This window comes from Hylobates moloch, unplaced genomic scaffold, assembly GCF_009828535.3.
Source record: "Hylobates moloch isolate HMO894 unplaced genomic scaffold, HMol_V3 SCAFFOLD_11, whole genome shotgun sequence".
NCBI classification, from domain to species: Eukaryota; Metazoa; Chordata; class Mammalia; order Primates; family Hylobatidae; genus Hylobates; species Hylobates moloch.
Genome location: NW_026652286.1, coordinates 42,177,423 through 42,200,197, shown reverse-complemented (window position 1 = coordinate 42,200,197; position 22,775 = coordinate 42,177,423). Strand labels below are relative to the sequence as shown.

The 22,775-nt window shown below is 40.2% G+C and overlaps 1 protein-coding gene across 9 annotated transcripts in view; it reads right to left on the bottom strand.

The window, feature by feature from the left end:
• Positions 1 to 7,675: 7,675 nt before the first annotated feature.
• TRIM5 (tripartite motif containing 5) overlaps positions 7,676 to 22,775 on the bottom strand; it is a 39,189-nt gene continuing 24,089 nt past the window's right edge. For 7 of the 9 annotated variants that reach the window (XM_032166796.2, XM_032166799.2, XM_032166797.2 and 4 more), the window contains one exon: positions 20,710 to 22,517. In XM_032166796.2, the coding sequence (XP_032022687.1) occupies positions 21,931 to 22,517 (587 nt within the window). In that variant the 3' untranslated portion in view covers positions 20,710 to 21,930. Of the gene's footprint in view, positions 8,206 to 20,340; positions 22,518 to 22,775 lie in introns of those variants that run through there. The other 2 variants (XM_058446651.1, XM_032166795.2) reach the window with 2 other exon arrangements.

The window sequence follows — 22,775 nt, the reverse complement described above, 5'->3', positions numbered from 1 at the left end:
GTAGGAAAGCTAAAGTAAACTGATGATGTGTTAAAAGTAGTGTCTGTTACTTAGGTGTTCTAAGAAGCCTCAAGTCTTCCTGTTTATCAAACAACTCGTTACATTGGTCTTATTTAGAACAAAAATATATTAGTTTTCTTCACTGACAGATAGAGTGGTGCTGCAGCTATGGGACTTGGAATGGAAAATTCTCAAGGCTATGTTGGTTTAATTGGCTCTAATAGCAGTTTCTTCCCTTTCCTGAGCCTGCCCCTTTTTCTGTGAGTCTCACTCTTAAATTACTACTAGTTAGGCTCACAAGTAGAGGCAAAGGGAGCAGCATGTGGTCTTCTAAAAAACCAGGCCAAATATTTCAGATTTGGATAGTTATCCCAGCCCCTTCCTTTCTCCAAATTGTTGTCTCCTTTCACACATGGAACACTTGCTCTTTAATACAATTTAAAAGGAAATAAAATATACTAAATTATTATAGAAGGATAATTTAACATAAATCAGATAATTTTACACAAATTTTAGTAAAAGCACAAGCAACTAATAAAATTATGAGTGAAATCTGGTTCATTAGTAATCAATGAAAAAAATTATTAAAGTTATACCATTCTATGCTAATACTCTTTAGAATCTCAACATAATAGATAATTTTGCGAATATAAAAATGTCTCAGTATCAGGAAGAAGCTGAAAACTTTGTGGAACCATAACAATGAAAGGATGTAGAAAATTATAAAATTATTATTGCCTATAAATGCATAGGACAATGATATATTTGACAACCCATCCTCTGGATCACTTATATAATCAGGGACAAATTAGAGAACATTTCTGACTGCTCCGCTTCAGGAGAGAGAGAAAAAAGGGGAGACTTGATGATCTCAAAGCCAGAGGGAAACCGCCTTTGCAAAATTATAACTGAGGAAATTATGACAGTGAAATAAATCAGACCTAACCGACTCTATCTTGCTTCTAACCCTTGTTCATACTGTCAGGCCTCTGAGCCCAAGCCAAGCCATCGCATCCCCTGTGACTTGCACATAAAGGCCCAGATGGCCTGAAGTAACTGAAGAATCACAAAAGAAGTGAATATGCCCTGCCCCACCTTAACTGATGATATTCCACCACAAAAGAAGTGTAAATGGCCGGTCCTTGCCTTAAGTGATGACATTACCTTGTGAAAGTCCTTTTCCTGGCTCATCCTGGCTCAAAAAGCACCCCCACTGAGCACCTTGCAACCCCCACTCCTGCCCGCCAGAGAACAAACCCCCTTTGACTGTAATTTTCCTTTACCTACCCAAATCCTATAAAACGGCCCCACCCTTATCTCCCTTCGCTGACTCTCTTTTCGGACTCAGCCCACCTGCACCCAGGTGAAATAAACAGCCATGTTGCTCACACAAAGCCTGTTTGGTGGTCTCTACACGGATGCGCATGAAACATACCTGTGTGTAAGGTGAACTAACTTTAGAAAGGATGTTAGCCAGGATGGTCTCGATCTCCTGACCTCATGATCCGCCTGCCTCGGCCTCCCAACGTGCTGGGATTACAGGAGTGAGCCACCACGCCCCGCCAGTTCCTTTTTATTTCTTTAACTTTTTCTTTTCTTTTTACTTGACAAATATAATTTTGCATATTCAAGAGATACAGTGATATTTTAATACATGTATACAATGTGTAATGATAAAATCAGGGTAATTAGCATATTCATCACCTCAAATATTTATCTTTTCTTTGCATTAAGAACATTAAAAGTCCTTTCTTTGTCTGGGTGCAGCGGCTCTCGCCTGTAATCCCAGCACTTTGGGAGGCCGAGGCAGGCGGATCACAAGGTCAGGAGTTTGAAAACAGCCTGGCCAATATGGTGACACCTCGTCTCTACTAAAAATACAAAAATTAGCCGGGCGTGGTGGCGGGCGCCTGTAGTCCCAGCTACTCGGGAGGCTGAGGCAGGAGAATTGGTTGAACCCAGGAGGCGGAGGCTGCAGTGAGCTGAGATCCTGCCACTGCACTTTAGACTGGGGGACAGAACAAGACTTCGTCTCAAAAAAAAAAAAAGAACTTTTCTTCTAGCTTTTTGAAAATATGTAACAAATTATAGTTAACTGTATTCACACTACAGGGATGCAGAACACCAGAACTCATTCCCCCTATCTAGCTGTAATTTGTTATTCGTCTACCCGCCTCTCCCCATCCTCCCCTCCCCCTACATTTCCTACCCTCTAATATCCACAATTCTACTCTCTACTTCTATAAGATCAGTATTTTTTTAACTTTCACATATGACTGAGAATATGTAATATTTATCTTTCAATGCCTGACTTATTTCACTTAACATAATATACCCCAGGCTCATCAGTGTTGCCAGAAATGGAGACTATGGTTAACAGGAAACAGGACTAGATTGTAGCTCCCACTTGGATGGACCGAGCAGCATGTGGAGTCTCACGTCATGAACTTTTGCTCCAGAGCGACTGCAGGAATACATAAGGAAAGCCAAGAGAATTCATAGACCCTTTGAAGGAAGCGGATTGCTCCGCAAGACCCGGGAGACACCCCAAATACTGTGAGGCCCAAAGTGTGGAAGTGGGAAAGGGAGACTACCGAGAAGATTCTGACCTTACTTGGAGCTGAGTCAATTTAGAGAGCCAAGCGAAATACAGGGGAAGAGGAAGCAGTGGGAAAAGCCCTGTGGGCTTGCTGGGCCCCCCAGTAAGCAATTTCGGCCTTGCCTCACAGGGGTCCTTTAGGAGGGCTGCCAGAGGCACTGGGAAAAGGCCACAGGGAGAAGGAAACCTCCAGCTGAACTTTGTATCAATTTGAAACCATTGAGAAATCTAGCCAGAACTCGGGGAAGGGCATGAATCTGGGGTGCAGACTCCACAGGAGGGGGAAGAACTAAAGCCGTACTTGCTTTTGCAGCAGTGTTGCCAGAAATGACAGGATTTTATACTCTTTTATGGCAAAAGAGTAATCAATTATATATATATATAACATTTTTAACCATTTATCTGTTGATGAACATTTAGATTGATTCTGTATCTTAGCTATTGTGACTTGTGCAGCAATAAACATGGTGGTCCAAAGTAATATTTTAATATACTGATTTTTCTTTACTTTGGAAAACTACCCAGTAGTGAGATTGTTAGATTATATAGTAGTTCTATTTTTAGTTTTTTGAGAAACATCCACACTGTTTTCTATAATGATTGTAATAATCTATATTCCCATCAACAGTGTGGTGTTTCCTTTCTTCCACATCCTCACCAGCATTTGTATTTTGATAATATCTGATCTAACTAGGGTGAGATAATATCTCATTGTGGTTTTTCACAGAGCAGAAGCATCACCATCTTGGACAAACCTCTCATTCTAGAGTTCACTTTAATAAAAAAACCACCTAAATCCAAAGGGCATCAGCCTAATAGCTAAGGTCAGCATAACCGTAAACAACAAATAACATCTCCAACCAGAAACATTCCAAACTCCTCCCCGACCAGAGACATGCTAGCCCTGAGATAAACCCCCACTCCGGCCAGGGAAGATGCTAGACCCAAGATAACCCCGCTCGGGGCCAGAAAGATGTCTGCCCCAAGATAACCTCCCCTCCTCCCAGGGAGATTCCAACCCGCCCCCCACCCCCATAAACTTCTCCACACACATAAACATTCCAAGCTTCTCATAAGCCCCCTCACCCTAAAACCAATACATGCTCTTAGTCTGTAAGAGAAAGCGCTCGTGACGGAAATTGGCCAAGAGCACCTCTCGGGTTTTATGTAAAGAAAACCTGTATTTAACCGCCAGCCATGTCTTGTGTTTCTTTCCTCTTTCTTCAACTCTTACAGTTTTAATCTGGCGTCTTCCTGATGATTAGTGATGTTAAGCATTTTTCATATATTTGTTGGCCATTTGTATGTCTTTTTTTGAGACATGCTTATTCGGATTCCTTGCAGATTATTATTTTTTTTGCTGTAGAATTGTTTTAGTTTCTTTTCTATTTGAGATATTAGTTCCTTGTTGAATGCAGAATTGGTAAATATTCTCTCCCGTTCTACACATTATCTTCTCACTCTGTTGATTGTTTCTTTTCCCGTACAGAAGCTTTCTTTCTTTCTTTTTTTTTTTTTTTTTTGAGACGGAGTCTCGCTCTCTCTCCCAGTCTGGAGTGCAGTGGCGTGATCTCGGCTTACTGCAAGCTCTGCCTCCCAGGTTCACGCCATTCTGCTGCCTCAGCCTCCCGAGTAGCTGGGACTACAGGCGCCCGCCACCTCGCCCGGCTAATTTTTTGTATTTTTAGTAGAGACGGGGTTTCACTGTGTTAGCCAGGATGGTCTCGATCTCCTGACCTCGTGATCTGCCCGCCTCGGCCTCCCAAAGTGCTGGGATTACAGGCGTGAGCCACCGCGCCTGGCCCCTGTACAGAAGCTTTCTAATTTAATACAGTCTCCTATATATATTTTTTTGTTTGTTTGTTTGTTTTTGTTTTGGGGGGGTTATGTTGCCTGTGCTTTTAAAGTCTCAGCCATAAAAGCTTTGCTTAGTCCAATGTCCTAAAATGTTTCCACTTATATTTTCTTCTAGTTGTTTTATAGTTTCAGGTCATATGTTAAGTCTTTAATTCATTTTGGGTTTTTTTTAATATAGTGAGAGATAGGGCTCTACTTTTATTCTTTTGCATGTGGATATTCAATTTTCCCAATACCATTTATTAAAGAGCATGTCCTTTTCCCAATGTATGTTATTAGTGCCTTTGAGGAAAATCAGTTGGCTGTAAATATGTGGATTCACTTCTCAGTTCTATATTTTGCTCCATTGGTAAATGTAGCTGATTTGATGCCAGTACCTTGCTGTTTTTGGTTACTCTAGCCTTGTATTATACTTTGAAGTCAGGCAGTATAATGCCTCCATCTTTGTTCTTTTTGCTCAGTATTAACTTTGGCTATTCAGGGAATTTTGTGGCTCCAAACAAATTTTAAGATTGTTTTTTCTATTTATGTGGAAAATGTTATCGGTATTTTGATAGGGATTGCATTGAATTTGTAGATTGCTGTGGGCAGTACGGTCATTTCAACAGTATTAATTGTTCCAATTCATGAGCATGTGATGTCATTCCATTTGTGTGTTCTTCAATTTATTTATTCATCAGTGTTTTGTAGTTTGCATCGTAGAGCTCTTTCACCTCTTTGATTAAATTTATTCCTAGATATTTTATTTATATTTTTGTAGCATTGTTAATGAAATTGCTTTATTTCTTTTTCAGCTAGTTCACTAATGGTGTATTTTTATACACTTATTTTGCATTCTGCAACCTTACTAAATTTACGTACCAGCGCTAAAAGTTTTGGATTGAAATTTTCATGATTTTCTGTACGTGAGATTATGTCATCTGCAAAGAGGAACAATTTGACTTCCACTTTCTTGATTTGAATTCCTTTTAATTCTTTCTCTTGCCAGTTGCTCTGGGTAGGACGACTTCCAGTACTATGTTGAATAAGAGTAGTTAAGTGGACAATCTTGCCTTATTTTAGTTCTTAGATAAAAGGCTTTGAGTTTTTCTGTATTCAGTGTAATGTTAGCTGTGAGTTTCTTATACACAGCCTTTATTGTGTTGAGGTATGGTTAATCTATTTCTAATTTGTTGAGAGTACTTTTTTAAATCATTAATTGATGTTAATTTTATCAAGTGCTTTTTCTGCATCTAGTGAAATGATCATATGGTTTTTGTCTTTCATTAATTTGTGGTGATGTATCACATTTATTGATTTACTTATGTCAAACCATCTTTGCATCCCTGAGGTAAATCCCAACTAATATTGTTGTTTTATCTTTTTGATGTATCATTTGACTTGGTTGGCTAGTATTTTGTGGAGAATGTTTACATCCATGTTCATCAGATATATTGGCCTGTAGTTTCCTTTTGTTTTTTGTTTTGTCTTTATCTGATTTGGGTATCAGTGTAATTTTTGCCTTGTAGAATGAATCAGGAATTTCCTCTTGTTTTGTTTTTTTGTATTATTTAGGATGAATTGATGTTAGTTTTTCTTTAAAGTTTGGTAGAATTCATCAGGAAGGCCATACAGTGCTGAGCTATTCTTTATCAAAAGGCTTTTTATTATTGACTCAATCACATTTCTTGTTATTGGCCTGTTAAGGATTTATGTTTCTTCCATGTTCAATCTTGATTTTTGTGTGTGTCCAGGAATTTATCTGTATTCTTTAAATTTTCCAATTTGGTGGTTTATAGTTGCACAAAGTAGTAATGATCTTTTGTATTTCTGTAGTATCAACTGTGATGTTTCTTTTTTCATTTCTAATTGTATTTATGTAAAGAGTCATTTCTTTTTTATCCTTGGTTAGTGTAGCTAGCTAAGATAAATCCCAATTGTTATTATTACATTATCTTCTTGATGTGTTGTTTGATTTGGTTTGCTAGTATTTTTTGTTTAGTGCAGTGTGAAATTTATCTTTTCAAGAACCTTTTATATCATTGATCCTTTCTATTTTTTTGTCTATATTTTGTTTAGTTATGGCCTGATTTTTATTCTTTTTTTCTCCTAATTTTGGGATTTTTTTTTTACTTTTATAATTCTTTGAGGAGCATCATTAGTCTTTTTATATAAAATAATCCTATGTTTCTGAGGTAAGCATTTATTGCTATAAATTTCTATCTTAGCACTGCTTTTGGTGTATCCCTAGTTCTCTGGGTGTTGTGTTTCCATTCTCATTTGTTTCAAAAAGTGTTTTTATTTCTTCATTGACTCAATGGGGGTTCACGAGCCATGTTGTTTAATTTTTATGTACTTGTACCCTTTCCAGAGTTCTATGGTTATTGATTTCTCATCTTATTCCATTGTGACCTGAAAAGATAGTTGATATTCTTTCAATTTAAAAAAATTTATTGAGACTTCTTTTGTGGGCTAACATGTGGTCTGTCTTGGAGAATGTTTCATGTACTGATGAGAACATGTGTATTCTCTGGCTGTTGGATGGAATGTTCTTTGGATATCTGTTAGTTCCATTTTTTTCTATAGTGCAGATTCAGCAGAAAGTTTCTGTGTTACTTTTCTGTCTAGATAATTTATCTGATATTGAAGATGAGGTGTTGAAGTCCTCAACTACTACTATATTGGATTCTATCTCACTCTGTCGCTCTAATAATAATTGCTTTATATATCTGGTGTTGGTCATATATATATATTTATAATTGTTATATCCTCTTGTTGAATCAATTCCTTTATCATTATATAATAAGCTTCTTTTTTATATTTACTGATGTAAAGTCTTTTTTTGCTTGCTATAAGTACTCTTACAAGCTTTTGGTTTCCATTTGCATAAAATGTTTCTTTCCATCCCTTCACTTTATATTTATTTGTGTCTTTATGGGTGAATTGAATTTCTTGTAGGCAGCATATGATTGGGATTGTTTTCTTTTTTGGTCCATTCAGTCAATCTATATCTTTTGTTGTTGTTGTTGTTATTTAGTTTTTATTTCATAATCATAAACTTAACTCAACTCTGCAATCCAGCTAGGCATGGAAAGGAATGAGGAAAATATGGAACCCAAAGGGAACTGCAGGGAGAGCACAAAGATTCTAGGATACTGCGAGCAAATGGGGTAGAGGGGTGCTCTCCTGAGCTACAGAAGGAATGGTCTGGTGGCTAAGATAAAACACAAGTCAAACTTACTAGAGTTGTCCACAGTCAGCAGTGGTGATCTTCTTGCTGGTCTTGCCATTCCTGGTCTTAAAGTGCTCTATGGCCTCCACAATATTCATGCCTTCTTTCGCCTTGCCAAAGACCACATGCTTGCCATCCAACCACTCAGTCTTGGCAATGCAGATGAAAAACTGGGAACATTTTGTGTTGGGTCCAGCATTTGCCATGGACAAGATGCCAGGACCTGTATGCTTTAGGATGAAGTTGTCATCATCACATTTTTCCCCATAGATGGACTTGCCGCCAGTGCCATTATGGCGTGTGAAGTCACTACCCTGACACATAAACCCTGGAATAATTCTGTGAAAGCAGGAACCCTTATAACCAAATCCCTTCTCTCCAGTGCTCAGAGCACAGAATTTTTCTGCTGTCTTTGGAAACTTGTCTGCAAACAGCTCAAAGGAGACATGGCCCAAGAGCTCACTGTTGACGGTGATGTCGAAGAACACAGTGGGGTTGACCATGGCTAATAGTACAGGGCTCCCGGCGGCAGCGGCGTCTGTAAAAAAGGCAATCTGTATCTATTAATTAAGGAATTTAAACCATTTATCCTTAAGTGTTTTTCATAGGTGAGGACTTACTCCTGCCATTTTTTAAATCGTTTTGTGATCAATTTGTATATTTTTTGTTTTCTTCCCTTTTTATTGCTCACTTTTATGGCTTTGAGGTTTTTGCAGTGATAATTTTTTATTCTTTTTGTTTCCTGATTTGTGTCGGCACTACCAGCGAGTTTTATACTTTCTTTTATGACAGTAGATATTGTTCTGCTTCCACCTGTAGGACACCTTAAGCATTTTTTTTTTTTTTTTTGAGACAGAGTCTTACTCTGTCACCCAGGCTGGAGTGCAGTGGCAGGATCTCGGCTTACCGCAACTTCTGCCTCCTGGATTCAAGCAATGCTCGTGTCTCAGCCCCCTGAGTAGCTGGGATTACAGGTGCATGCCATAACGCCTGGCTAATTTTCGTATTTTTAGTAGAGAGAGGATTTCACCATTTTGGCCAGGCTGGTCTCGAACTCTTGGCCTCAGGTGATCTACTAGCCTCAGCCTCCCAAAGTGCTGGGATTACAGACGTGAGCCACCGGGCCCGGCCAAGCATTTCTGATAGTGCTGATTTAGTGGTAATAAATTCCCTCAGTTTTTGCTTATCCAGAAAAAATTTTATTTCTCCTTCATTTTTGAAGGATAGATTTGCTGGGTATAGTATGTTTTTTGTTACTGTTATAGTTTTTTTTTTTAGTCCATTGAATATATAGGTTTTTTTTTTTTTTTTTTTTGGTCCATTGAATGTATCATCCCATTCTTGCCTGCCCTGTAATGTTTCTACAGAGAAATCTGTTGTTATTCTGATGAGGATTCCCTTATATGTGACTATAAACTTTTCTCTTGGTGTTTTTGGAATTCCCTCTTTGACTTTTGATAGTTTGAATCTAATGTGCCTTGAAGAAGACTTTTTCGGTTGAACATATGTGTTAGTCCTTGGGCTTCCTATATCTGGATGTCTATATCTGTTGCAAGACTTGGGAATTTTTCAGCAATTATTTCATTAAATAGATTTTCCTTGCTTTCTCTCATCTGTCCTCCTTCTGGAATTTCCAAAATGGCAAACTGTTTTTTCTGTGGTTTTTTTTTCTTTTTTTTGAGATGGAGTCTTGCTGTGTCGCCCAGGCTGGAGTGCAGTGGAGTGATCTCGACTCACTGCAACCTCTGCCTCCCGGATTCAAGCGATACTCCTGCCTCAGCCTCCTGAGTGGCTGGGATTACAAGTGCGCACCACCATGCCCGAATAATTTTTGTATTTTTAGTAGAGATGGGGTTTTTACCATATTGGTCAGGCTGGTCTCAAACTCCTGACATCGTGATCCACCTGCCTCGGCCTCCCAAAGTCGGGGATTACAGGTGTGAGCCACCACGCCCGGCTGAAACTGTTTTATTTAATACAGTTCCATATGTCCTGTAGCCTTTCTTTATTTTTAGTATTGTTTTTTGTTTTTGTTATCTGAGTAAATTACTTTAAAAGACCTGTGTCAATTCAGAAATTATTTCTTCCGCTTGATTTAGTCTATTGTTAATGCTCTAAAGTGTACTTTTTTTTATTTCATTCCTTGAGTTCTTCAGTTCTAAGATTTCTGTTTGGCTGTTTTTATGGTGTCTGTCTCTTTGTTGAATTTCTCATTCAGATCATGAATTGTTTTCCTGATTTCTTTTTATTGCCTACTTGTATTGTCTTGCATCTCACTGAGTTTCCATAAAATCATTATTTTGAATAATTTTTCAGGCATTTCATAGATATTTTTTCCTTGAAACCTTTTATTGAAGAATTGTGTTCCTTTGGAGGTGTCATGTTTTCTTACATTTTTGTTTCTTTTGTTCTTACATTGATATCTACACATCTGGTTAATAGTCATTTCTTCCAGTTTTACAGATTAATTTTCATAGAAAAATACTTTTTTCTTCAGATAACTCTATAGTTCTGATTGAGTAGGGTGCTGAGGCTTTGACTGGGTAGGCACAGTGGTATAGTGTTCATGTAATTTATTTGGCTGTATTGAACATCAGTAGAGCCTGCAAATTTCTCAATTGCTTAGGCTGTGGTTGTTAGTGGAGGCTATGGTAAGGCTTTGCTGGGGATGTCAGGCAGGATGTCCCTTGTGACCCTGGGTAGCACGTGTGAATACCAGTGGTGGTGCCAGGGGCCAGGCATGCTAGTCTTCGAACACCTGGGCAGCATACATGGGAGCTGGTGGTGGCAGACGGGGGTGAGTGTGGGTTTGTACCAATGACTTTTGACTATTTCTAGTTTCAAACACTATGCGGCACAGGAAAAATGTGCTTAGGGTGTTGTGTTGTGTTGTAGATAGATTAACCACATGCATTGAGGTAAGTATCCAGATAAACTTCAGGAACAAAATGGAGATGTGAAAAATTGTGGGTTAAAATTTGTCAAAAAGGATTACCTAAATGTTAATAATACCACAAAAATAGCAGAATTTCATTATGTGCCACAGCATTTATGTTGACTGCAATATAAGAAATGGCCTTTTTCTGGCTGGGCACGGTAGCTCATGCCTGTAATCCCAGCACTTTGGCAGGCTGAGGCAGGTGGATCACCTGAGGTCAGGAGTTCAAGATCAGCCTGGCTAACATGGTGAAACCTGGTCTCAACTAAAAATACAAAAAAAATTATCTGGGCGTGGTGGCAGGCATCTGTAATCCAGCTACTTCGGGAGGCTGAGGCAGGAGAATCGCTTGAACCTGGGAGGTGGAGGTTGCAGTGAGCCGAGATCACGCTATTGCACTCCAGCTTGGGCAATAAGAGCGAAACGACGTCTAAAAAAAAAAAAAGAAATGGCCTTTTTTTTGCCTTTAGGAAACGTACCATTGGTTGTAGAGCTGCGTGGGAACAATATTCAATGATAGTAGTACGAGATAAATAAAGAAAAAGACTTCTTGCCTCCCAGAATAATATTTATCTACAATTTAAATAATTATCATTTAATTTGAGAAACATGATGAATTTATTGTTTGTTAGAGCAAACTTCACTCAACCAAGAAACTGAAATTGTTACATGGATCATTATACCAATATGATTTTAAGTTGCTCCAAATAGAAATAAGTAGGTAAAAAGGATTTTATAAGCCAGGATTAGTTTATTAGTCTATGGGTAACAAAAGATGCCAAAATATGTATTATTTCAGTAAGAAACATTCATTTCTTGGTCATCCTACATGAATAGCATTGATTAAGGTGTGAAGATTGCCATGCTCCTCAGCGTCAGTAAGGAACCAATGTTATGGAGGCTTCTTCAGTTTTTGGTGGGGTCATCTGGCATATGCAGTCAAAAAAAGAATAAGGTAGATAATAGGGCACAAAAGTATGTGCAGGACATATAAAATCATTCAGTGCTACATGTTAATTAATTCTGTAAAAATGAACAAACTTCTATTGGTCTATATATCTACAGAACAGAGGCCTCAGAAATAATGCCACACATCTACAACCATCTGATCTTTGACAAACCTGACAAAAGCAATGGGGAAAGGATTCTCTCTTTAATAAATGGTGTTGGGAAAACTGGCTAGCCATATGCAGAAAACTGAAACTGGACCCCTTCCTTACACCTTATACAAAAATTAACTCAAGATGGATTAAAGACTTAATGTAAGACCTAAAACCATAAAAACCATAGAAGAAAACCTAGGCAATACCATTCAGGTCATAGGCATAGGCAAAGACTTCATGACTAAAACACCAAAAGCAATGGCAACAAAAGCCAAAACTGACAAATGGGATCTAATTAAACAAAAGAGTTTCTGCACAGAAAAAGAAACTATCATCAGAGTGAACAGGCAACCTACAGAATGAGAGAACATTTTTGCAATCTATCCATCTGACAAAAGGCTAATATCCAGAATCTACAAAAAACTTAAACAAATTTACAAGAAAAAAACAAACAACCCCATCAAAAAGTGAGTGAAAGATATGAACAGACACTTTTTTTTTTTTTTTTGAGACAGAGTTTTTCTCTTGTTGCCCATGCTGGAGTGCAGTGGCGCGATCTTGGCTTACTGCAACCTCCACCTCCCAGGTTCAAGCAATTCTTCCTGCCTCAGCCTCCCAAGTAGCTGGGATTACAGGCATGCACCACCATGCCCGGCTAGTTTTGTATTTTTAGTAGAGATGGAGTTTCTACATGTTGGTCAGGCTGGTCTTGAACTTCCAACCTCAGGTGATCTGCCCATCTCGGCCTCCCAAAGTACTGGGATTATAGGCATGAGCCACCACACCAGGCCATGAACAGGCACTTCTTAAAAGAAGACATTTATGCGGCCAACAAACATTTGAAAAAAAAGCTCATCATCACTGGTCACTAGAGAAATGCAAATCAAAACCACAATGAGATACCATCTCACTCCAGTTAGAATGGCGATCATTAAAAAGTCAGGAAACAACAGATGCTGGAGAAGATGTGGAGAAATAGGAACACTTTTACACTGTAGGTGGGAGTATAAATTGGTTTGACCATTGTGGAAGATAGTGTGGCGATTCCTCAGGTATCTAGAACCAGAAATACCATTTGACCCAGTAATCCCATTACTGGGTATATACTTAAAGGATTAGAAATCATTCTACTACAAAGACACATGCACACATATGTTTATTGCAGCACTATTCACAATAGCAAAGATTTGGAACCAACCCAAATGCCTATCAACGATAGACTGGATAAAGAAAATGTGGCACATATACCTCATGGAATACTATGCAGCTACAAAAAAGGATGAGTTCATGTCCTTTGCAGGGACATGGATGAAGCTGGAAACCATCATTCTGAGCAAACTAACACAGGAACAGAAAACCAAACGCTGCATGTTCTCACTTATAAGTGGGAGTTGAACAATGAGAACACATGGACACAGGGAGGGGAACATCACACACCAGGGCCTTCGATGGGTGGGGGACTAGGGAAGGGATAGCATTAGGATAAATACCTAATTTAGATGACAGGCGAATGGGTGCAGCAAACCACCATGGCACGTGTATACCTGTGTAACAAACCTGCACATTCTGCACATGTATCCCGGAACTTAAAGTGTATATATATATATATATATATATAACATTTATATATAATGCATTTATATATTATAATATATGTTATAATATATAAATTATATTTTATAATTTTATAAATAATAAAATATAAAAATAAAAAATAAAATATTATATATTATAATTATAAATAAAAATTATATATTATAATTATAAATAAAAATTATATATTATAATTTATAAATAAAAAATTATATATTATATATAAAAATAAATTTTATTATAAATATAAATATAAATATAAATTATATTATTATACACAAAAAATATTATATAAATAAAAAATTATGTTATATATATTATATTATAGCTGGGACTACAGGCCTGCACCACCATGCTCGGCAAATTTTTGTATTTTTAGTAGAGATGGGGTTTCACCATGTTGGCCAGGCTGGTCTCTAACTCCTGACCTCAAGTGATCTGAGAGTTTCGGCCTCCCAAAGTGCTGGGATTACAGGCCTGAGCCACCATGTCTGGCAAAATCCTTTTATTTATAAAAATAAGTTTATTTTTCCCATTCAGAATGACAGCTGCTAATTATACGAGAGGGGTGCAGGGAAGTGCTGAAAAGAGAAAGGCACGGTCCCTGACAAAGGTTCCACCCCTGGGGCCTGGGCCCACAGACTTAGGCGAGGACAGGAATTTCTGGTTTTGTGCCCAAATGTTGCATTTTCCAAGATCACCCTGGCCTGCCATGCCCCCATCCTGTGCTTATAGTGGGAAGAGACACAAGCAACTGGATGTCAAGAGTAGCAAATTGGTAGAAGAACACACCAACAGGCACCAGCACATTCTGGAAGGCCAGCAACCGACGGAATGATGCAGAGATTGGTCAGGGCTGTCGGAGGACAGCCTGGCTGCTGGGCCGCCCAACTCCAGGGAAATCCACCTTCCTACTCCATCTCCCTTCTGGCCTCTTCATCCACCTCGCTGAGAGCTACTACCACTCGATAAAAAACTTTGCACTCATTTTCCAAGCCCACGTGTGATCCAGTTTTTCTGATACATTAAGGCAAGAACCTGGGATACAGAAAGCCCTGTGTCCTTGCAATAAGGCAGAGGGTCTGAGCAGATAAACACAAGCCACCTGCAGGCAGCAAAGAGGAAACTCCTCCAATACTGTTATATTTTTCTAAGTGTCTATTACCCTGAATATTCTGACTGCTTTTGTCACTTTCTAGTGCCTTCAGGTTTACTTGATTTTCACATTTTGTCCAAGGTTTCTAACGTTGATCTATGGGTGAGGACATGCAGTTTTGTTAGAAAGAGTACAATGTGTGCATGTGTCTTTATAGTAGCATGATTTATAATCCTTTGGGCACACACCCAGTAATGGGATCGCTGGGTCAAATATGGCACTATACACCATGGAATACTATGCAGCTACAAAAAAGGATGAGTTCATGTCCTTTGCAGGGACATGGATGAAGCTGGAAACCATCATTCTCAGCAAACTATCACAAGGACAGAAAACCAAACACCGCATGTTCTCACTTGTAGGTGGGAATTGAACAATGAGAACACTTGGACACGGCGGGGAACATCACACACTGAGGCCTGTGGTAGGGTGGGGGTCTGGGGGAGGGATAGCATTAGGAGAAATAACTAATGTAAATGACGAGTTAATGGGTGCACCAAACCAACACGGCACAGGTATACATATGTAACAAACCTGCACATTGTGCACATGTACCCTAGAACTTAAAGTATAAAAAAAAAAAAAGAGTACAGTGTAACACACATCCACAGGGCCCACAGGAGCTGTAAACACTCACCCCTAGAGGCTGCTGTGGGGTTGGAGCCCCACAACCTGCCCGTCTGTATTCTCCCCTAGAGGTTTGAGCAGCGGGGCACTGAAGCGAGCCATTCCCCGTCGCACGCCCTGCCAGGGGGACAAGGGAACTTTTCTCATTTCACTAATAACTCATTTTGTCAGCCCAAATTTGCAGAGCTTTGTAACTGAGTGTCTTCCCCATCAGATTGCATTTCAAGATGCTAGGTGCCAAGTTGTTCTGGGTCATTATTCTACATGCTTAGAGCTTAGGTATAAGATAACTTCAACTAATAATTATAGAATTGCATGGAAATTCTAAGTACTCAGGTAGAGCACTGTATATTCAAAGCTGTAGAATGTATAACTGTAATTCATATTCTTTTAATTCAAATATTTTTGCTGTAGTAAACTGCACTAAGAATAAAACTGTAGTGACTGAGTGCCTAGATGGTACAGACCATAGAACATACTGAAACATTACCATCCCCAGGGTTTATTGTTTTGTAAGCTCCTGTTCTGGATTCTGTGTAATTCTCTGAAGACTTTTTTTTTTTTTTTTTAGGTAGTTAATTTGATTGAAATTAAATTCTTAATTTTTCCCTGCTACATACAGCAGCTGAAATCTTTTTGTAGTTCCTATAGCCTATTTTGGGCTGCTTCACATCTGTCTCAAACATGTAGAGACTTGATCAGAGTTTATACAATTTGGTATTTATTCCTCTATATCTCTTCTTTACAGGTACTCTACCATCATTTTCTAGTTGCTATGGCAGGCACAAATCATTCTTGTTTTTTTTTTTGAAACTTAGTCTCGCTCTGTCGCCCAGGCTGAAGTGCAGTGGCGAGATCTCGGCTCACTGCAACCTCCGCCTCCTGGGTTCAAGCGATTCTCCTGCCTCAGCCTTCTGAGTAGCTCGGACTACAGGTGCCCGCCACCACGCCCAGCTAATTTTTGTGTTTTTAGTAGAGACAGGGTTTCACCATATTGGCCTGGCTGGTCTTGAAATCCTGACCTTGTGATCTGCCCACCTCAGCCTCCCAAAGTGCTGGGATTACAAGTGTAAGCCACTGCATCCAGCTCATTCTTGTTTTTCAAAGCAACAAGTATGTATATTGTTAACTGAGTTTTTAGTGTTCTACCCAGTAACAATTGAGGTCTGCCTTTAAGTGAAAAGCCACAGAACAGGAAGCTCCCCCAATACTGTTGTCTTTTTCTAAGTGTCTATTACCCTGAATATTCTGATTGCTTGTCACTTTCTAGTGCCTTCAGGTTTACTTGATTTTTACATTTTGTCCAAGGTTTCTAATGTTGGATCTGTGGGTGAGGGCATGCAGTTTTATTAGAATATATACCTTCATTAATGGAAATAGAACCTCAGTTTTGCTCACTCTAGACAATCTTTAACTATATGTTAAATTGCTCGATTTTACGCTTTCTTTCTCTACCAAACTGCTGGATTTTTTTTTCAGTGTGGTTGTAACGTTTTGCACTGCCACATAATTCAGAAAGAAAATAATGGTGGTGTTGGAGTATGGTGGTTAATACAAAGATATTATTAAGATTAGATATATGTTTAGGCATATTATGAGATTTATGTATCTTATTGATACTGAAGAGGATCAAGGAGCTCAGAACATAATTGTTACCTTGTGACAAGTATAGCATCAAGTAGAAGTATTGGTTGCAATGTCCAAAGGGAAAAACCAAACAGATCTCTTTTCCAAAGAACTCTCCTCTGCCCGACGCTTATTCCATCCCATCCCTCCAACACATCCTATAAACGTTCTTTTACTTTTCTCTCCCTTTGAATCTTAGAATTGGCTCTTCATCAGGGCACCTTCTCTTTAGCCCCTGAGAACTCTCATTCTGCTTCTTTGTATTATCTTTGTCCTCCCACTGGTTTCTGCTTGAGGCCTGCTCCCATCCTTTACTCAGTGTCCTGCAGAACAGTCTTCAAGCAATCCCTGTTTTTTCACAACCTCTTTTCTCTGTGCTTCTCCCCAGATTGTACCAAAATTCTAGCCAGATATGCCTAATTAATGGCCCAGCATAGACCTGAGGTCTCAGAATATTAGACAACATAATTGTTACTCAGAGGATCAGAAGTGATGGTGAGAGGTGACAGCATGCTGGCAGTCCTCACAGCCCTAGCTCGCTCTCGGCGCCTCCTCTGCCTGGGCTCCCACTTCAGTGGCACCTGAGGAGCCCTTCAGCCCACCACTGCACTGTGGGAGCCCCTTTCTGGGCTGGCCAAGGCTCCCTCAGCTTGCAGGGAGGTGTGGAGGGAGAGGCGCGAGCGGGAACCAGGGCTGCTCACGGCGCTTGCGTGCCAGCTAGAGTTCCAGGTGGGCGTGGGCTTGGCGGGCCCCGCACTCACACAGAGCAGCCGGCCAGCCCTGCCGGCCCCGGGCAATGACGGGCTTAGCACCCAGGCCAGCAGCTGCGGAGGGTGTACTGGGTCCCCCAGCAGTGCCAGCCCACCGGCGCTGCGCTCAATTTCTCACTGGGCCTTAGCTGCCTTCCTGCGGGGCAGGGCTCGGGACCTGCAGCCCGCCATGCCTGAGCCTCCCACCCCCTCCGTGGGCTCCTGTGCGGCCCAAGCCTCCCCGACGAGCACCACCCCCTGCTCCACGGTGCCCAGTCCCATCGACCACCCAAGGGCTGAGGAGTGGGAGCACACGGCACGGGACTGGCAGGCAGCTCCACCTGCAGCCCCAGTGCAGGATCCACTGGGTGAAGCCAGCTGGGCTCCTGAGTCTGGTGGAGATGTGGAGAACCTTTATGTCTAGCTCAGGGATTGTAAATACACCAATCAGCACCCTGTGTCTAGCTCAGGCTCTGTGAATGCACCAATCGACACTCTGTATCTAGCTACTCTGGTGGGGCCTTGGAGAACCTTTATGTCTAGCTCAGGGATTGTAAATACACCAGTCGGCACTCTGTATCTAGCTCAAGGTTTGTAAACACACCAATCAGCACCCTGCGTCTAGCTCAGGGTTTGTGAATGCACCAGTCGACACTCTGTATCTAGCTACTCTGGTGGGGCCTCGGAGAACCTTTGTGTCCACACTCTGTATCTAGTTAATCTAGTGGGGACATGGAGAACCTTTGTGTCTAGCTCAGGGATCCTAAACACACCAATCAGTGCCCTGTCAAAACAGACCACTCGGCTCTACCAATCAGCAGGACGTGGGTGGGGCCAGATAAGAGAATAAAAGCAGGCTGCCCGAGCCAGCAGTGGCAACCATTTGGGTCCCCTTCCACACTGTGGAAACTTTGTTCTTTCGCTCTTTGCAATGAGTCTTGCTACTGCTCACTTTGGTTCAACGCTGCCTTAAGAGCTGTAACACTCACTGCAAAGGTCTGCAGCTTCACTCCTGAAGTCAGCGAGCCCACGAGCCCACGGGGAGGAACGAACAACTCCAGACGCTCTGCCTTAAGAGCTGTAACACTCACCGCGAAGGTCTGCAGTTTCACTCCTGAAGCCAGCGAGCCCACGAGCCCACGGGGAGGAACGAACAACTCCAGACGCTCTGCCTTAAGAGCTGTAACACTCACCGCGAAGGTCTGCAGTTTCACTCCTGAAGCCAGCGAGCCCACGAGCCCACGGGGAGGAACGAACAACTCCAGACGCTCTGCCTTAAGAGCTGTAACACTCACTGCGAGGGTCTGCGGCTTCATTTTTGAAGTCAGTGAGACCAAGAACCCACCAATTCCGGACACAATGGGGAGGGAACATCCTAGAACTGATACGTAGGCAGAGAGAAAATCCACAGTTGATGCCCATTAGCCTTTTTGAGCACAGGTTGCCTTCTTCAGCCTTTTACTGAGAAGACGGAGTATAGCTCAGAGCAATTCATAAGCTTCATATTCTTTTCAGCTGAGAGATTCATTACTAGGGCCAGGAGCATCTGTTTAAAAAAATCCTTTAGTATGCAGATCTTTTCTGTTGTATTGTATATACAAATTCAGGTCTTTATTGTTGTGTAACTGGGTACTTCATCCTGAGCTGTGGGACTTGGCTTTCCAGGAACTGAAAAGGCATTAATGTCCCTGGAGAGTCACTTGTCAATAATTCAAGCTAGTCCAGACTGTTCCCAGTGAGTGAAAGCCTCAATCTTCATAGCATTGGGTGACAGGAAAGCAGAGGTAAAAGGGAAAATTTATAGCATCAACCTCCTTGGTTTCCCTGGATGGTGCTGAGGTAGAGGTGTGTGCACACACACAGTTACTGAAAATATTCCCCTTGGAATCCCTTCGCTGACTAAAGTTACCACAGAGATAGAGAACTTAAAATTTCTGTTACCAAGCAGGGTCAAGAACAGAGACTATTTGATGAGGCAGCCCATTAAAACAAAACAAAAAACTTCAGCTCAAAACTTGGGGAAAGAGTTGGAAATAGAAATGCCAATAGACATAGGGATCCTACCATGCCCTTCATAAACATCCGCTGCAAAAATAATTCTCACTGAACAAGGAGAACAAGTGTTTTTTTGTCATTTATGAAAATTACCATGCCTTTGTTACCTTAATGAAAAGAGTGAGGCTAACCTGGGCTCACAATTCACTTAGCGATACCATTGTTGAGAAATGCCACATGTACTTCTGACTTTATCTGCATCACTGTGCAAAATACATTTTTACTACTTGGCGAACAGGAAAAATTTACAGTGAAATTAGAGTACTCAGAAATACTTAAAACAACTTAAGACTAGGCAGCTATGAAATTAAAAACAAATTTTTTTTCCCATTTATAAACACTTATTTTAAAACTTTCTACAAGAAAAATCTGTTTTTAATTTAGTTATATTTCTTAAAACGAAGGGAGAAAGATAATTTTGAAAATAAACTATTACATATTGTCAAAAATTATTGCTTTCAGTCACAGTGAGAGGGAACCAAAAATTAATAGACACCATAATGAGGCCGGGCATGGTGGCTCACACCTATAATCCTAGCACTTTGGGAGGTAAAGTGGGCAGATTGCTTGAGCCCAGGGGTTCGGGACCAGCCTGGGCAACATAGTGAAACCCCGTCTCTACCAAAAATACAAAAAATAACCAGGGCATGGTGGTGCGTGCCTGTAGTCCCAGCTACTCAGGAGGCTGAGATGGGAGGATGAACTCTGGAGGTGGAGGTTGCAGTGAGCCGAGATCGTGCCATTGCTCTCCAGCTTGGGTGACAGAGACAAACCCTGTCTCCAAACAAACAAAAAACCCAACACCATAATGGATTACCACTTACGTGCTAGAAGTGAGTGAGGTTATTTAAAAAACTCTTTAACTTTTAAAAAACTACATCAGCTAATTTTATTATAATTTTTTATAATTAATAAACTGATTCCCACATAATTCAGTTTGTTTGATAAAGACTAATATGTAGCAACACTAGAATTACAATGAAATCCTAAGTATATGTGTGTATTATATATAGAAGGCAGAATTGAAGTCATTTTGACAGTAGTATCTGAGATCTAAAAAATGAGAATTTAGTAAATCGAATCCTAGTTTCCCTGAAGGCACAACCTGTTCCATGAGACATTATGAGTTTATGTTTTTCAGTAATTTGTAGAACAAATACTTATTAGATCGAGACACTTAGATAGGTGCTTTATACTTCGGGAAATTATTTTTTCACAACGATCCAAAGTATTAGACGAAGGTTTTTTGTTTTATTTTGCTTTTAATTGACAAATAATAAATGTACATATTTATGTGGTACAGTGTGATGTTTTGATACATGTATACGTTGTGTAATAACCAAACCAGGGTAATTAGCATATCCATCACCTCAAATACGTGTCATTTCTTTGTGTTGAGCACTTTCAAAATCCTCTCTTCTAGCTACTTCAAAATATATGCAATAGGTTATTGTTAACTCTAGTCACCCTACTATGCAATAAAACATTAGCACTTATTTAATGTGAAGTTTTTAATACAAAAATTATTTTAAGAAAATAAGCACAGGCTGGGCGCGGTGGCTCATGCCTGTAATCCCAGCACTTTGGGAGGCCAAGGCAGGTGGATCACCTGAGGTCAGGAGTTCTAGACGAGCCCAACCAACATGGGGAAACCCCGTCTCTACTAAAAATACAAATTCAGCCGGGGGTGGTGGTGGGCGCCTGTAATCCCAGCTACTTGGCAGGCTGAGGCAGGAGAATTGCTTGAATCTGAGAGGTGGAGGTTGCAGTGAGCCGAGATTGTGCCATTGCACTCCAGCCTGGGGAACAAGAGCAAAACTCCATCTCAAAAATAAAATAAAAATAAAATAAAATAAGCACAGCCATTTAAGTATGTTATTCACAGTTACACTGCTAGTATATGGAGAGACAGGAGTTGAACTCAGATCCTCTAGATACAAAACCTCTACACTTAAGAGTATACCATTTATGATATTTTCTCTTTAACTCACAAATAAGGGCATCAAGGGTAAACTGACACAGGGCTAAGGACTCATTCATTGGTGAGCAACTATCACATGATGATATAGAAAGGCTGTTGAAAAACTTTTCTTCATCTTCTTAGTGTCAGAGGCAATTGGGTGATAAATATTTGGCGGAAGTAATACCTAAATAGTGGTCTCATTTTATGAGGTATAGGTCAGTTTTCCTTAGGAGTATGGAAAATGATGAAAAAAATTGCTATCAAATGTCAATAAAATATTGGGGAGAATATGGCACAAGGCAATTACATTTTACTGATGAGCGAAGGATGTTCAAATAGAAAGAAGGGAGACAGCAAGGAAAAGATGGTTAAAATGATGCAAATGAGTTCAGGTGTATGAGATGCACCTGGACAAGAGGTGCTGTACAGAAGGGGCTGAGTGTGTAAGAAGGTTCAAGAGCTTGGTGAGCACAGAGTCATGGGGACTGTACATTTTCTAGGATTTAAATATGGAAATACAGGCTGAGAAAAAGAACAGTGAGAAAACTTATAGATGAGAACTCCATGGTTTGTGATATTGAAGAATGAGACGGTGCAAGCCTCATAGTCTAGGAAAACTCCAACACGATCAGGACAAATCTTCACAGAGAGGGGCACAATGAAAGGAGCAGAAGGAGTATGGGAGGAACCATCCTGGAAAGCATTACATTTAACTCCTTCCTCTAACCCTATAACCCAGTAGCCATATTTAGGTTGATAATTTTCATTTTGTTCAATATTATACATTGCATCAGGTTGCAAGCCAGCACATACCCCCAGGATCCAAGCACTTTTCTTGGACACGTCTACCTCCCAGTAATGTTTCCCTGATGTGATACTTTGAGAGCCCAGGATGCCAGTACAATAATTGAAATTCACAAATGTCTGAGATATTGTCCCTTGTGCCTCATATATTATCTGTGGTTCCGGAGAGCTCACTTGTCTCATATCTTCAGAAATGACAGCATATGAAATGTTGTTTGGAGCCACTGTCACATCAACTGTAGAAAAATTAACAGGTCAGCTAAGGGATATAATGTAACTTTATTTGTGATATGAGAGAAATCTTGATAAAGACTTGAGAGAAAACTGGGAGGAACCTTGTTTAGAAGTTATAAGGAGGGGTAAGTTATGTGTGTTGGAAGGAGAATCATAAATCTTAAAACATGAGACCTAATAGAGAACAAAATTCTAAAAGATAAAGGTAATAATAATGATAAGCTGATCAGCCGCTGGGTGGCTTATGATAATGTGACTTC